Source organism: Stegodyphus dumicola, chromosome 2 (assembly GCF_044657685.1).
Source record: "Stegodyphus dumicola isolate Sdum_Otavi_A_Nest chromosome 2, ASM4465768v1".
Taxonomy (NCBI): Eukaryota; Metazoa; Arthropoda; class Arachnida; order Araneae; family Eresidae; genus Stegodyphus; species Stegodyphus dumicola.
In genome coordinates this window covers 272,277,066-272,294,511 of record NC_140769.1, presented here as the reverse complement: position 1 = coordinate 272,294,511, position 17,446 = coordinate 272,277,066, and the positions used below count along the sequence as shown (strand labels likewise).

Genomic DNA, 17,446 nt, shown 5'->3' with positions numbered 1-17,446 from the left:
CATTCCGCAAGAGAAGAAGAGGAAGAATGACCTTGCTTGTTTGCATTAGCTGTACATAAGTCACGTGATCTCTGAGGTCATCTGCATTGTTTGTTCACAAAAGGTATACATAAGTCACGTGATCTCTGAGGTCATCTACATTGTTTGTTTACAAAAGGTATACATAAGTCACGTGATAAGTGAGGTCATCGGAATGTATCTCATTAAACAAGAAAAAGCATAGGAAATGTTGATAAATAACAAAACCTGAATAATTTTGAGTCCAAAGAGCAATTTGTCGTGAAGGACTATTAATCTCGTTTTGGCATTTTGCGATAAAATCTATAAACAGCGAATTACTTTTCAGACTGTTGCCACAAAATATTAGAGTCCTGCATTATATTTGAAGAAATTAAGTAATGAAGAATCTGCATCAATGTATGTATGTTTCTTGCATTGTGATAAAACAACGGTACCTAGCTCCACCCAAATTTGAATAACGTAATCTTCCATAGATATGGCAGAAATGGGCAAAAAAATTCCATAGATAAATTCCATAGATATGGCATAAAGTTATTAGTAGTTTTCGATCGCGGGACAAAAATCGGAATAAAAAAAATTTTGGCAACCAAGATAAATTTTTCTAAAATTTTAAAAACAATATACAAGTATTATAATTTAAATATATTATTGAGATGAACAAAATTGCGATTTCATTTTTAAAAGTTCCTTATATTGAGATTCGAAGTGAGATGTACTGATTCTATGGAACGAGGCTAAATGCTCATCTGTCAGTGTACTTCTGAAATAATTCTTTTCTAAGGTTCATAGTTGAAACACTTGTTCACATATATAAGAGGAAGCAAACATAGCACTGATTTTCTGGGCGTGAGATATTAAATTTGGGAAACTTACTTTCGATAATGATTTGTAGAACTCTAACTTTGTCATATTTAGAAACAACAGCTTGAGATGACTGCTAGATTGCAACTCAATTAATTCAAGCTGCAAATCTGAACACACTGCTTCACAACTTATGTTGAAAGGCAAGGTAAAAACAGTCACTTCTGTTTGAATGGCATTGAAATCTTGAAATCTGGGTACTGTTTATCTTCTTAAAAAATTTTGTCGGTCTGATAATTTTTTACAAAGACTTTCTGTATTTTGTTTTCTTCAGAGTCGTAGCTAGGGTTTTCAGCGCCCAGGGACAAGTCAAGTTTTCGCGCCCCCTACTGCTTGCAAGGATGGAAAACATTTAATTCTAAAATGTCGTAAAATATTTCCAGGTCCATTCATCATTAAAAGCACGACACTCTGAATCAACGTTTTTAGTAGCCATTTCGGGGTTGAAATATTTTGCCAATAATCCCCAAAAAGCACTAGCTAAGCTGTACTTTTAGTAATTTTACCACTATTCACAATGATGCTATATGTCTGCAATCTTTTCATACGCAGTCAATGATATTAGAACTCGCGCCGAAAGAAAAAGCCGCTGTGTGGAGCTTAAAATGCACAGTCTGCCACATGTCAGATCTAATTCACCTATAATGAATTCCCACATGTCTGCTCCCCGAGAAAGCGATAACGCTTGTTGGCGCTAATCTACAGCTATAACTAACAAAGAACTTTCCGCTTTTTAACACTTTACCGATTGATTGATTTCTGTGCTTGCTATTTCCGTCGATTTAGGTTTTGTAGAACAAAAATATAGAAAATAAAAAGATCAGCAGTCCTTTGAGAAAGGAAGAAAAAAAAATATTTAAACGAAGTAGAAAAGGAGATGGATATATAAATATATATTTCTTTCAATTTGCCTCCGACCGGCAAATTAAAATTCTATCCGCGGGCCGGATAGAATCTTCAGGCGGGCCGTAGTTTGCTCATCCCTGGAATATGAGTATGTGGAAGCCCTAATTTGAATTTGAAATTTTTTTTATTATCGATTTCGTATTTTGGCCCACCAGCGGCCGAGCGGTAAAGTCGCTGAACACTGGTAGTTCGGTCCGAGGTTCGAATCCCGCGAACAAGCTGGCTGCATGGGCGTTTTCGTGGTTTTCCCCATGTTTGACGTGTATACGAGCCAGTTTCCCTTAGAATGTCCTCCACGAAGGCATCCCTCCTCTTAGGCAGATAGCCCTCGAGGCTTTGCCATCATCACACACCACACGATTTCGTATTTTGTAACATTTCAACGGGTACTTTTCCGTTTCGCTGGCGCAAATCTCGGCAAGCAGACTTTATTGGCGACAACATACAGTATACACATAAAAAAAGTTAACAAATGTTAGTTCTAAGAATTTTTTATTTTGAAGGCATAGACATTTTAATATCGTTTAAAATTTTGTAAAAAGCCAATAAATTTGTAAAAAGATATTAATTTAAGAATTTACTATGCTTTCATGGTTCAACATCCTGATTCGCTGGTTCGTATCACGTGATCCCAAGTGATCTCATCTCGCGTAAACTACACTACAAAAATCTACTTTTTTCAGTAATTATTTACATTAATTTTAAGTTAAATCTTAATTTGGAATACAAGTTTAAATGAAAGAATTATTTCATTTCGTACGAACAGCTTACTCAGAAAGCGCAGTGCTTTACTTCGCTAGAGTGCTTCACTTTCTCATTAGAATTGATTGACTCTTGACTTTGCATTTTCTATATTTTTGCCTTCGGGTGAAAGGTGTGATTGCATCCCAATTGACTTAATTACCGCGAATGGCCTTAGGGCATAAAATTTAACTATCTGGTGAAAATTCTATGTAATTGTATGCCAGTATTGAAAGAAACAATCAATCGAATAAGAAATGGCTACTACTTGTTTTGAAAATGAGGCGTGAAAGGTTACCAGCGAGGATATTCCGTTTGGCATCAGTTCTACCATTATTGGCGACTTTATCGCCTGCGCCGGCAAAACGGAAAAGTACCTTTCAACGAATTTTTCATTAACAAACTAAACGATTTCAAATCGAGCAGTGGGAACACAGTTCTGAAGGGGGGGGGGAATTATCTACAGCGCGCGAAACTATGTACAGGAAATTCTAAAGATATGCTCATTTTAAAATTATTTTGCGATATTGCTGTTGAACTCATTTCTATGGTTTGAGAACGTAGAACTATAAGGTTCTACTCCCGCCTTCTTGGCATGCCTTCGTGGTGTGGTGGGCAGCACGCTCAGCGCGTAATTGAGAGGTCCGTGGTTCGATTCCCGGCGAAGGCGTTGCATATTTTCATCTTGCCTGCTTCCAAAAAATACCTAATGTCTCTACTGAACATGATATTTAATAAATAAATATAACATACAAAACGTTTAAAAAGCACTTCTTTGGACCTAATTTAAAATCTGAAAAATTTCAGATTTATTTCATTATGTTATATATATATACTATATATATATGTAATAATAAAATTCCATAGTCAAGAATACACTTAAAATTCTAAGTGTATGTTCTTTTCATTTTTAATGGCGACGTTCTCTTATTTGAAAGTACGTGGAATTAAATCCACAGCCCCGTAGTCAAGTTGTTTTTCCCGCCTTTTCTACACGTACAGTTATAGAATGCTCTGGAAATATTTAAAGCGAACTGGATTGGCTGACGAGGCTGACGTCATTTCTTGGAAGCTCCGCCTTTCCAGAGGCTATAAAAGGACTCGCAAAAGAATATCGGGGCTTTTTCTTAAATGTCACGATGCAGTAAACTTCATACAAAATTTATTAGTAATTCATTTTATTTACTCCGGATATCTGAATTTGTAACTGCTATTTCTCCTGAATAATAATAAATTGATCCTGTTTTTTTTTTTTTTTTTTTTTTTTTTTTTTACTTATCATCTGATAATTTAAGCTACGACTAAAGCTGGTACATCACACACACACACACACATATATATATATATTACATTCATAAACTAAAGCTAAATGCTTAACATCTAAACAAAAGACTGGTCGCATTACTCCCTTAAACTGTAACATCCCCCCCCCACCGTGCTTGAGAACCCCTGGCTTAGAGTTATCGCAGTTCTAGGAAATATTTTAAAAGTTAAGAAAAGATAAGTTACCCAAATGATACTAAATTTTATCTCACAGCTACTTCAGTGTAACAACATTTTCCCCACTTTGTTTAGATTTTTAAAATTAATATGAGAGTAAGATTATATGAGAATAAATTAATTAATACGAAAACAGAGAGAGAATAATATGATTACATTGGATTGGATTATGTAATTCAGACACAGTCCACGAGGATTTTCTACCTCAGCACCTTAGGGATGGAATATGAAGATCTTTAATGCCCTCTTCTTGTACTAACAGCTTCTTGAAAGGACTTTAGTTCGACAGGTTTTTAAATATAATCTTTCTATGAAGACACTACGCTACATCGCTTTAAATGATGGGATGATATTAGAAAATTTTGCATTGTGAAAACTTAATATTACAGTCTAACGTTCCAAAGAAGCGCTAACTGTTAATTAATTTTTTTTTTTTAAATTTAAAAAAAAAAAAAAAAAATGTCGAAAGCACTTAAGCACTTGCCCTAATGCCATGTTATGCTAAATATATTAAAAAAATATATATATCTTTTGAATTTCGAAAAGACAGTCTCGCGCGCTAGAGATAAAAGTGTTTTATTCCCTACAGTGTTGCCACTGCTCACTTTGAAATTGTTGAGTTTTTTAACCAAAGGTTTTACAAAATATGAAATATGTCATGAATCAAATTCGAAATTCCAAATTCGGGCTTCCAGATGCCAATGTTCGGGTAGAGGACTATGTTATTCAAAATTTGTTGACTCTAGGTACCGTTGTTTTTTTGACAGTGCGCGAAACATACATACATTCATGTAGATTCTTCATTATTCAGGTAATTTAAAGAAGATGCAGGGGGGGTAATATTTGGTGGCAACGATTTAAAAAGTTTTTATATTATTAACTTAAGCTGGACTGGCCAACGTACTTTTAATATTGAAGGTGAATGAAAGATCTAATACGACATTCGATTGATAATAACGTCTATTTATCGCGGAAATAATTTTATAGTAAAGTAAAAAAAAAAAAAAAAAATATTACGCCCAAAGGGAATTTTTTTTTACGTTTTGTGTATTACTTTTATTTATTAAATCTCATGTTCTTCTCACTTAAACCACAAAATATTCAGTTCTGCAGCACTATCACGAAATAATTTCAAAAGAGCATATCTTTAGATTTTATCTTAGAATATCTTTAGAACACAGTTTCGCTCGCTGAAGATATATTCCCCCCCACGTTAAGTTTTCCAAAATAAAATTCCGTTAAGTTCGTTAAAGTTTTCCAAAATATGAAGTAGACAATGAAAGAAAATCTAAATTAGGGCTTCCAAAATGCCTCTATTCGAGTGGATAATTACGTTATTCAAAATTTGATGGCTCTAGGTACCGTTGTTTTATCACAATGCGAGAAACATACATGCATTTATGCAGATTTTTCATTATTTAATTTCTTTATTTTAAATATGAACAGGGTGATAATTTGGTGGCAACAATTTGAAAAGTGATTCGCTGCTTATGGTGGTTAACGCAAAATGCCAAAACAAAATTAATAGTCCTCGTCAAATTGCCCCTTTTCCCTAAAAAGTTATTAACGAAGAGTTTTAATTCCGAAAAGAATTTGAAATAGACAATCTCGAAGAAAATTTGTTTCGTGGTGTTTAAAAAAAAAATTGGATATTTGGAATTATAATTTATCGGTGAAATAGACGCTAATTTCTAAAAATATGTATGTGGTTCATATACAGTTTGAAGATTACTAGTAAATTTGACCACATTTAAGAAAATTATAAATAATTAATAATAAAAAAAAAAAAAAAAAAAAAAAAAAAAAAAAAAAAAAAACGAAATCCTTGACGGGTTTTTTTAATCGTGATAGATATTCATCACACTAAGATTATGTTGATACACTTTGCAGGGGTTTGCTAAACAGAGAAAATCATTAAATTCGAATTCGTTACATTGGGATTCGATTGTACTGAACGCTTAAATTTATAATGATAAATGCGCTTAAAAAAAGAACTTGATATGAATTTGAGCTTATGACATAAAACTTCACGGTTTGAAGACACGAACATAAAACTGAATGAAAGAGAAGGGGGGGGGATGACAAGATCGAAACAAACCGTTTCCCTTTCGTTGGATGAATCTCCACCTGCATGACGTCACAATTCCTCTGTTTGTGACATCACTCATAGAATTTTGCAAACGACCGTTTATTTTTCATTCGTCCTTTTTCGCATCAGGTTAGTGTAAACAGCCTCTTCTACTCTCTGGGTTACTGTGTTCTTCGAAAGAAAGAATGTCGATCGGTGGTGGTGGACTTTGTTTTTTGATTCGTGTCCCAACACAGGAATACGAAAAAGATATTTATGATTCTCGAAGCAGGACCCTGCAAGTGCCGGCTCCGACTAACGGTAAGTTAAATTAATATGCAACTTACTTTTTTAATTAGTTTGCTGTGCAAAATTATGCCAGTAGCAAATAATAATAAAGCGGGAAACCCTGTGCTTTGTAAATCTTGAAATAATTTGATGTATTACAAACGCTGAATAATTTTTCCTGATGCAACTATTTTTTTTAAGAATTCAGTAAATAAAGGAGATATATATATACATTTTCTGTTTTTAGTAAAAAATTTTTCCTCTTTGGCAAGTATATTTTAGGATAATAGTAATAGAGAAGTGAAATAATGTTACTGTAAATAATTACTCTGTTTGATGAAATTTCGAATTTATATCACTTAAGTATTGTTCTTATTTTCCATATAGTATGGTAACTACTTGAAATAATTTAAAAACTAATGATTTTTTTATTTCTCTGAAAAGTTTTACGTTGAGTGAAATTTGTTTGATTCTTCATTTTTGAGAGAGAATTCTCCAATGAAGAATTGTAATCTTATATAATCAGAAAAAGGTAATATATCACTTTAAATGTTTTTTTCTATTTATTTATTTATTTATTTTTATTCTAAGGATAAAAATACATATTATTTTGAAAAATAGAATAGCGAATTAAGTCATCCATTTGGCGCACCAACTTTCAGTATCTTTTTGCCCAATGAGCTAACTTTCAATTTTGTGCACCACAAATTTTGTTTTTCTGTCCAAACTGCTTGTTTTTGTGTAGAAACTAATTTTAATTCTGAAAATTTCTTTTTTAACTCTATTTAGTGTTTTAGGTTTAGATTTTAATAAAGATATATTGAGTTTTTATGCATTTTTGCCTTCCCGCGAAATGAGAACTGAATTGATTGAATGAGAAATATATCTCTAAAGAAATTCGAGGAAATAAGTTTTAGTGAAATTCAAACCAAAAATATGCATAATTAATAGGCTGTACAAGGAAGTCATGGCCGTCCTCATCAAATATTTTATATTTGTCTAAACTTTGCTTAATTTCGTTGTTTAATTTCGTCAGAAGTGCATTTTATATTTCATTTTAGGTAGGAAAATTAAAATATTTTATTTTGTATAATTGTTTAAAATTTGCTTTTAGGTAATACTTTAACGAGTTTAATAGTATCGTTGGTACAGAGTGTTTAATCAAACTGTTTGTATTTTCTGAATTTCAGATATCTTATAAACATTTTCAGGCGTTTCGAAAAATTTTATTTATTAGCGTAAATTTAGACATCTGTGTGTAAAAGACAGTTAGTGTGTAAAAGTATCTCCTACTCCCCAAAAAGTAGATTCCGTAAATAAGTTACTTTTCTTTTGAAAATTAAAATGTAATTGCGAATACAATATACTGACTGCTGACATCAACAATTCATCGTGACTATAAGATTTAATTCATCTTACGTCTGTACAGTTTAAAAAATAAAAACTTAAAAAAAAATACTCTATTTTCTGACAGGACAAAATTCGAATTTTTTTCGAGCTAAATTTGACACAATAAAAGTCGATTTTTAAGTTAACAATAAAATTCAAGCCATTCGAAACTTTGGAACGTAATGAAACAAATGAAAAGTGTTTTTGAAGTTACATGGACAGTAATAGGTTCTTGCATTTTAAATTCATTTAACATACGAAAATTTTCGAATTGTCTTGCATGCAGTAGAAAATTCAATAGTCTTGATATTATCTGTCTAAATATTATCTGTCTTAATATATTCTGTGCAATTTGACGTAAATATTTAATACATTTTCGATTTACAGTAGCATAGCAATAATATAAGAAAGCGTTTTTCCTTAAGGTATCTTGACAGAAATTAAATCTAGAAACTGATAAAATGCCATATCTAATATGTAAATTTAGATTCTATAATTAAATTTAAAAACAGATCACTATTATAAAATGAAAAATATATTTTATTATTTGAAAATAATAAAATACAAAAAAAATTGAAATATATTAATGGATTTTGAATTTTAAGACTTTAGACTGTTTATGGTATTTATGGAACTTTCAATTCTTCAACAAATTATCCATCATTTTCAAATTATGTGCAGCTGTTATTAGCCCAAAGGGCGTTAGCCCAAAAGTTCTATTAATTCCGTTGTGGCATTTTGCGTTGTTTCGCTCTTTAAACGGTTGCCACCAAATATTAAAGCCCTGTATTATATTTAAAGAAATTAAATAACAAAGAATCTGCATAAATGTATGCATGTTTCTCGTATTGTGAGAAAACAACGGTACATAGAGCTATCCAGTTTTGAATAACGTAGTCCTTCACCGAATATGGTCATCTGGAAGCCCTAATTTGGAATTTGTTTTATTACCTATTTCATATTTTGTCAGACATTAAAGAATTTTTGATTAACAAACTCTACGATTTCAAGGCGACACTATACGAAAAAAAATCTGTTGTATACACCACATGACTTCCTTGTACGGAATATTAAATTATACGCATTTTTTCTTGCATTTCATTTAAACTTATTGGATTGAATTAAATCTACTTGGCCGACAGCGCATAAACCACAATAGAATAAATGCATTCTTTAAAATTCACTCTAGTATTTGTTTACCATAGCGACACTCTGGCGCTAGATTCACTTAGCAGTATTAATAATTATATGACAGTTAACTTATATAATAATTATATAACGGAAACTAAGTTATACAATCCAATAATTATATAACAGTTAACTTATATATTTCGTTCATATTATAACTCATAATGCACAAAATTTATATCATTTAAAGAATAGAATTAAGTAATCGTTGCCACATGTTTTATTCAAATACTATAATACAGCTAGAACGATGTATAAAAGAAATTAAGCAAACAAAACAAAAAAGAAACAGTTTTTCACAGACGATTGAGTATTTCTCATTGAATTAATTCAGTTCTCTCTTCGCGAGAAGGCAAAAATACATAAAAACTCAAAATATCTGCATTAAAAATTACGAAGTAAATCTTAAACACCTATTTCATAGAAAAAATTCCAGAAAGAATTAAGAATGACTTAAATAAATTGGCAATAATAAATGAATGCGTTATCTTTGTTGTTGCGAAGCTAAGTTTCTCTAGATTGGCAACAAATCCACTAGTCTCTGTTTCAAATGTAAACATCAATGGCCGCCATATAAAAAAGGCTTAGCTGCACTTAGACAACTTTAAAATTGTTGATAATTCTCAAAATATTGCATACAGATTTACTAAAGGTATAAAAACGTTAACCGGAAGATAAAAACAACATAATACAATCATTTTTAAAGCAAAAAATGTACAATTTACAAACATATAAGAGTAAAGAAACTGAGCCGGGTAACAGAGTGGATATATATATAAATATATTTATATACGTTTGGTGCGGCCGATTGCAACCAAAATACGAGGTGCACATCTACATGTTATAGCAGTCCTATATACAAAATTTCAACGTTCTGAGGCTACTCGTTTTCGAGTTATGCGAGATACATACATACGCACATACGTACATAAGTTCATACCAGACGCCACGAAAAATTCTCTTCAGAATTAATTTTAAAGCAGTTTTATAATTTTTTTGAAGGAAAAGAGTCTTTTATTCTGTCCTTGCGTACAGAGATCACGCAAAAACATCGTTAAATTGCATTCGATAGCGGTCAAAATGGATATTTTCGTTGAAATATGCTGCCTGAAACTTTTCGCGATTACAATACTTCTTTTTTACTTCGTACAAGGAAGTAAAAAAAAAAAAAAAAAAAAAAAAAAAAAAAAAAAAATCTCTAGAGCACGAGACTGTGTATCGGAAATTCTAAAGATATGCTCATTTTAAAATTATTTTGCGATATTGCTGTTGAATTAAATTTATGGTTTAAGTGCGAAGAACATATTTAATAAATAAAGGTAAGACACAAAACGTTAAAAAAACCTTCTGGGCTTCGAGGGAGAAAATACCTTAAAGTGTATGTGAAATTATTATTATTATTATTATTATTATTATTATTATTATTATTATTTGCTCGATAGATAGCATTATTTTTACGGTTTTTGGGGCCTGCCAGCGGCTGAGCGGAGTCACTGAACCCTGGGATACTGTTCAGTTATCGGAAAGGGATTCAGAAACGTATTAATGTAGGCTCGTGTGTATGTATGTACGTATGTGCATATATATGCATATGTATACACACAGATACATTCGTGCTTATATATATGTAATAAAAATAAAGAATATGTAAAAGATTAAATTAGCAGCGTAAATTAATTTCCCTTCTCTATTCTAAAAATAGCAACATCTATTTGCACTGCATCATTTCGAGAAAAATCTATGTCATATGACTCTTACGTAATTCTGGTGATGCAAATTGAACTAAAGCAGCCAATAATAATTTTACAGCAATATTAACTGTCCAATTAAAATGCTTTGAGAACCAAAACTGATTCAATTTGACTTAAGATATCATCCTGGATCCGCTTTGCCTTAGCTGGACTGCAATCTATCTGCTTCTTCTTTTTTGCTGCAAATCTATAAAAAAATGTAAGCCCTTTGGAACAGGCACATTTAATGTGGCGACTTGTGTGTACCCGCAACATGTTGCTGAAAATAAAGCTGAAGATTTAATCTGCCTTCGCCTCCAATTTCCTAGTTATTATGGATCAACACTTCCACGCCATCAAAATTCCTGCTCCTGAATTTATTACATATATATATATATATGCATACATGAACACATCCATCCATCCATAAATGCATACATACATAGTGTTACGAAATGTACAGGCGCGGTAATATGGCTTTCCCGCAAAGCAGTTTTAGGGTTGCCATAAAACAGCAAGAACGACAGGGTTGCCACATTTGGCGAGAAATCTTCCATTTGGCGACAAAATTGGTTATAACCAAGGACGGTTGGAGAACCTTCTGGAACGAATTCTTACCGGTTTAGCCCAGAATGTTCTCGAACACAAGCCGAAAGCTATACAAATCCTGCTGGTCCGCAGTCAGTCAGCAGAGTGTGTCTTGTCTAGCGAGCTGATAGTCAGTCATTGAGCGAGTGTCTCGAAGTCTAGCGCCGAGGTGGTCGTCGAGTGCATCGAGAGAGTCTTTTAGTGCATCGTCGAGTTTTGTCTTAGACTGTGCTGAGTCGAGAGCTATACTCTTGTGTATCGTCGAGCGCATCGCGTGGAGAGTCTCGAGAGTACGTAGAGTTCCGAGAACGACCAAACTGTACGGAAGTCGTACTCTGGTGCTTTGCAGTGAAGCTGTCTCCACCGTTATTGCCTGACAGTGTGAAGGCTGTATCGCTGAACGTGTCAGCGTGTTTATAACAGTTCGACGACTGAAAAAGTGATTTTGGAGCTGTCCTGAGAATATTGGTAAATAAAGTGTGTTTCGATACTTCATCAAGTGTCGTCGTTATTCACTTCAAATCGAACCCCGTACAAACGTGAAGGAATAAAATAACGTAACAATGCGTACATACATTTCTGGATACGTACATCCCCTGATAACAGAGCACTACCCACTGGTATTTCGGCTTGGGGCTCAAATCCCGGCGAACGGCTAGCTGCATGAGCGTTTTCATAATGTGTAACTTGCAAGTTAGTCAGTTTCTCCAAGTCCTCCACAAAGGCATCTCCTCTAAGGCAGATAGACCTCGAGTACTGTGCCGTAATCAACTAAACAAAACCAATCTTACGGTTTTTGAAATAGTGCGTTTGCGCAGAAAAATATCTGTTACTGCCCAAAAGGAACTACATTTCCTTTGAAAGTATTTTTAGCCTGTAAATAAGCTCCAATGTTAAACTGTTTTTTATCATTTGCTAGTCATATCCTCCCTCCATTAATAAGTCGGTGCGTGTTCAAAGTATACGTTAAACCCTTGTTCCCGGAGGTTTGTTGCAAAGCAAACTCTAAATCAAGGTTAAGCAGAAAATTAAAAACAAAAATTACTCTTTGGAAGTTTGAGAGTGAAATGAGAAAGGAAGTCCTTGCTGTTACGCTATATCCGTCTTTATTGTGATCATTTAAAGGCAGAGAGAAGGCCATAGTGAGTATTAGAAAAAAAAATGCATATCGGAATTTTCTAACTCATGTTATTCACTAAAATTACTTTCTCAGTAATTCAATTTTGATATATTTCACTAATGTATCGAATCAATCATCCATATATCAAAATTGGTGTCAGGAACATCTATTTGCAGTTCTTTGTTGCGAATGTTTTTAAAAACATTTATGATAAAATCTTTGCATTCAAAAATTGCTTTCAGTACCTCAACACTTTTTTTTTTTCAACTTCAGCAGAATTTGGTTAATCTTCGGATTATGGTAACTTGGTAATTTTTTGGCGAAAATTTGGCGACCAACCTGGACGCCATTTTGTTTTCACGAAGTAAAGGCACGTTTTATTATTTATTTATTTATTTATTTATTTTACTCAACATTTTTTCCCAACAATCTGCTAGCCGAATTACGCTTATGCTAGAACTTTTATGGAACAAAAGTGCTTAATCATGACGAAGATTAGGTGCGAAATTGGGAGAAAGTGCAGAATCGCCCACTGCTTGCCGCGTTTTTAAGAATTGCACATACACGGTATCCATGTACACGTCGACCTATTTTCACTTAAAAAAACATCCCAGAATTGCACAAAAATGACATTGCGCACACTTTTGACTTTATCCATGTACATTGCTAAAGTCCTAGCTAGTAACCTTTATCGCCTTACCAAAATGTCGCGAAACTACCTGTTCCAAAGATTAGCCCAGAATTTTATATTAAGTTCCATCGAAACTGGGCGATATATAAATGGAAATAAAATTTTAAAAAAAAATCTGAAAGGTTTCAGATTTTAAATTACGTCCGAAGAGGCGTTTTTGTAACGTTTTGTGTATTGCCTTTATTTATTAAATATCACGTTCTTCTCATTCAAAGCATAAAATTCAGTTTAACAGCAATATCGCAAATTAATTTTAAAATGAGCATATCGTTAGAATTTCCGATGCAGAGGCTTGCGCGCTGGAGATAAAAAAAAATTTTTTTTTCGTATAGTTTTGCCATTGCTCGCTTTGAAATCATTTAGTTTTTTAATCAAAAATTCGTTGAAAAAATACAAAATTTGAGATCGATAATAAAACAAATTTCAAATTCAAATTAGGGCTTCCACATGCCCATATTCTATGGAAGATTACATTATTCAAATTTTGATGGCTTTAGGTATCGTTGTTTTATCACAGTGCGAGAAACATGTATACATTTATGCAGATTCTTCATTATTTAATTTCTTTAAATAAAAGACAGTGCGAAAGTATATGGTGGCAACGATTTGAAAAGTGATATAGCCTCTTAAAAGTTTCGACACAAACTGCCAAAACGAAATTAATAGTCGTACAGCAGGGCAAGTTGTCCCTTTGTACTTAAAAAAAAAAAAAAAAAAAAAAAAAAAAAATCTGAAATGTTTCAGATTTTAAATTACATCCAAAGGGGCGTTTTTTAACATTTTGTGTCTTACCTTTCTTTATTAAATATCATTTTCCTCGCACTTAAACCATAAGATCCAGTGCAACAGCAATATCGCAAAATAGTTTTAAAACGAGCATATCTTTAGAATTTCCGATACAGAGACTCACGCGCTGGAGATAAAAATGTTTTTTCTGCACAACGTTGCCATTGCTCGCTTTGAAATCCTTGAGTTTGTTAATCAAAAATTCGTCAAAGTTTTAAAAAATAGGAAATCGATCATAAAACAAATTTCAAATTTCAAATTTGGTCTTCCACATGCTCATATTCGTTGGAGGATTACGTTATTCAAAATTCGATGATATTGTGAAAATATCACAATACGAGAAATATACATACATTTATGCAGATTTTTCATTATTTAATTTCTTCAAAGATAATGCAGGACTCTAACATTTTGTGGCAACAGTTTGAAAAGTGAACCGACATTTATGAGTCCGACGCAAAATGCCAAAACGAAACTAATAGTCCTTCGGGATTCAAATCCCTTTGGACTAAAAAAAAAAAAAAAAAAAAAAAAAAAAAAAAAAAAAAAAAAACTGAAAGGTTTTAAATATTTTAAATTACGTCCAAAGGGGCGTTTTTTTGTGTGTTACTTTTATTTATTAAACATCATGTTCTTTGCAATTAAACCATAAAATTCAGTTCAATAGCAAAATAATTTTAAAATACGCCTATCTTTAGAATTTCCAATACACAGTTCCGCGCTCTGGATATAAAAAGGATTTTTTTTTATTCCCGTAGAGTGTTGTCATGGCTCGCTTTGAAATCCTTGAGTTTGTTAATCAAAAATTCGTTAAAGGTTAACAAAACATGAAATCGAAAATAAAACAAATTCCAAATTTCAAATTTGGTCTTTGACTTGCCCATATTCGTAGGAGGATTACGTCATTCAAAATTCGATGGCTCTATAAACCGTTGTTTTATCACAATGCGAGAAATATACATAAATTTATGAAGATTTTTCATTATTTAATTTCTTCAAACATAATGCAGGATTCTAACATTTGGTGGAAACAATTTGAAAAGTGAAACGGACATTTATAATGATTCAACGCAAAATCGCAAAACGAAAACAATAGTCCTTCAGGAACAAAGTCCCTTTTGAACTAAAGAAAAAAAAAATCTGAAGGTTTTCAGACTTTATATTACGCCCAAACGGTCGTTTTCTTAACGTTTTGTGCGTCATTATTAAATATCATGTTCATCGCACGTAAACCATAAAACTGAACTAAACAGCAATATCACAAAATAATTTAAAAAGAGCACATCTCTAGAATTTCAGATTCACAGTCTCCCGCCGTGGAGACAAAAAAGTGTTTTTTTTTTTTTTTTTTTCCCGTACAGTGCTCGCTTTGAAATCGTTGAATTTTTTAATCAAAAAATCATAAATGCTTTAGAAAATATGAAATAGTAATAAAACAAACTCCAAATTTGGGCTTCTGTACGCCCATATTCGACTGCAAATATACGTTATTCAAAATTTGGTGTCTCTATGTGCCGTTGTTTTATCACAGTGCGAGAAACATACATACATTCATGCTGATTCTTCATTATTTAATTTCTTTAAATATAATGCGGAGCTCTAATATTTGGTGGCAACAGTGTCAAAAGTGAAACGCCGTTTTGTAGTGGACGATGCAATATGCGAAAACGAAATTAATAGCTTCTATAGGAAAATTGCTCTTTTAGGCTAAAAAAATGTTAAATATGAAATTTATGAGTTGACTAGGAAATTCTCAGATTTTATTTAAATGAAACATGTTTCACCGGAATAATGAAAATACTCATGCTGTGAAGCATTTAAGATAAAAACATGTAAAAATTCTTTCAGAGTTCATTGAGTTGTAAATCTTCTACATAAAGAAACTTAAAATAAATTTGTCTTAAAGTTAATTACTTACGTTACCAGTAAGTACGCATTAAAAAAAGTGCTTTCTAAAATTTTTCAATCTTGTTAGCAAAAGATCATTGAATGTGTTCAATATGTTAACTTTTGATAATTAGGTCGTTTGTCTGAGTATATCACAATTATACAATAGCCATATAATTCCGAGAAAATATGAGCTTTGTAATATCCACATGCAAACAGTTACATGATCAATATAAAGAGTTACAGATTTAAATCATTGTGTCGTAAAGAATACTTACACAGGGCGGCGTATGGTATTCAGATAAAGAAACAGTGATTTTTGCTTCCTTATATAAAGTAAAAGAAGTATTGTAATCGCGATAAATTTCGGCTATCATATTTCAACGGAAATATTAATTTTGACCGGCCTCGAATCCCCTTCAACACTTTTTTTGCGTGACATCTGTACATATGAACAGAACAAAATGGATTAAAAAATTGGATTTAAAATGGATTCAGAAGAGATTTTTTCGTGACGGCTGTACGTACGCATGTACGTATCTCTCATAACTCAAAAACGAGCAGCCTTAGAACGTTGAAATCTTGTATATAAGACTGCTATATCATATAGTTGTGCACCTCTCATTTTCGTTGCAATCCAGAGCAACGAACGAATATACCCTGTTAGGAGGCTCGGTGAGCTCAGTATTTTTATTCTTATATGTTAGTAAATTGCTGATTTTTTTCTTTAAATGTGATTGAATTATGTTGTTCTTATGTTACGGTTAAGGTTTTGTGCCTTTACTTAATATGCATGCAATAGTTATAGCATTATCATCAATTAAAAAGTGGAATTGTTGCTAAGCCTAACGAGGCCGCCATTTGTTTACATTTGAAACTCTTAGTAGTACAGTGAATTAAGTCAGTTGGTGCACCAGCTTCAGCGACGCTCCGGCCATAACTTAAAACTTTGGTGCATCACAAATTTGGTCTTCCTGCACGTTGACCGAGGTGCATATTTTCCCGTACAAACTTTAATTTTAATTGTAAAAAATGTTTTTTTTATTGTTTTTAATTGTATTTGGTGTTTAAATTTTTTGTATTTTATATTTTACAATTTTTAATGAAGATGTTATGCGTTTTTATGTATATTTGCTTTGCCGGGAAGTGAGAACTAAATTGATTGAATGAGAAATATATCTCTGACGAAATTCGAGGAAATAATTTTGAAACGAACTCCAGCAAACAATATGTACAATTTAATAGCCCGCACAAAGAAGTCCACATAAGATTTTTTTTTTTTGGAGAAAGAAAGAATATCCTATTTAAAAATTAAAATTAATATTAAAATTAAGCTCCTTTAGTTATTTGATACAGTGTCTCACAAAAGTGATGGGACACTTGTGCTTTACAAAAGGAAACTGTAATAAAATAAATTAAAATCATATAAAAATTTTTTGTGAGTGTGTTTCATACTTAAATTTAGTAACAATTATTACATAACATACATTTTCTCAAAATATTAAAATATTAATTTAACAAAAATAAAATTGTTTAGAAAGGAGCAAAAAATGGCTCGCATAAGTGATGGGACACCATTAGATACTACTACGTACTACAATAAAAATATTTTTTTTGGTTTTTATTTTTACTCAAAAGCAATTGGCAATAATTTATAAAATCGTCTGTAGTATTTCTCTCGA

At 32.2% G+C, this 17,446-nt stretch overlaps 1 protein-coding gene across 2 annotated transcripts in view; it reads left to right on the top strand.

Moving 5' to 3' along the window:
• The first annotated feature begins 6,249 nt into the window (after nt 1-6,249).
• LOC118192998 (uncharacterized) overlaps nt 6,250-17,446 on the top strand; it is a 263,491-nt gene continuing 252,294 nt past the window's right edge. For both annotated transcript variants that reach the window (XM_085812154.1, XM_035364028.2), the window contains exon 1: nt 6,250-6,418. In XM_085812154.1, the coding sequence (XP_085668280.1) occupies nt 6,304-6,418 (115 nt within the window). In that variant the 5' untranslated portion in view covers nt 6,250-6,303. The remainder of the gene's footprint in view (nt 6,419-17,446) is intronic.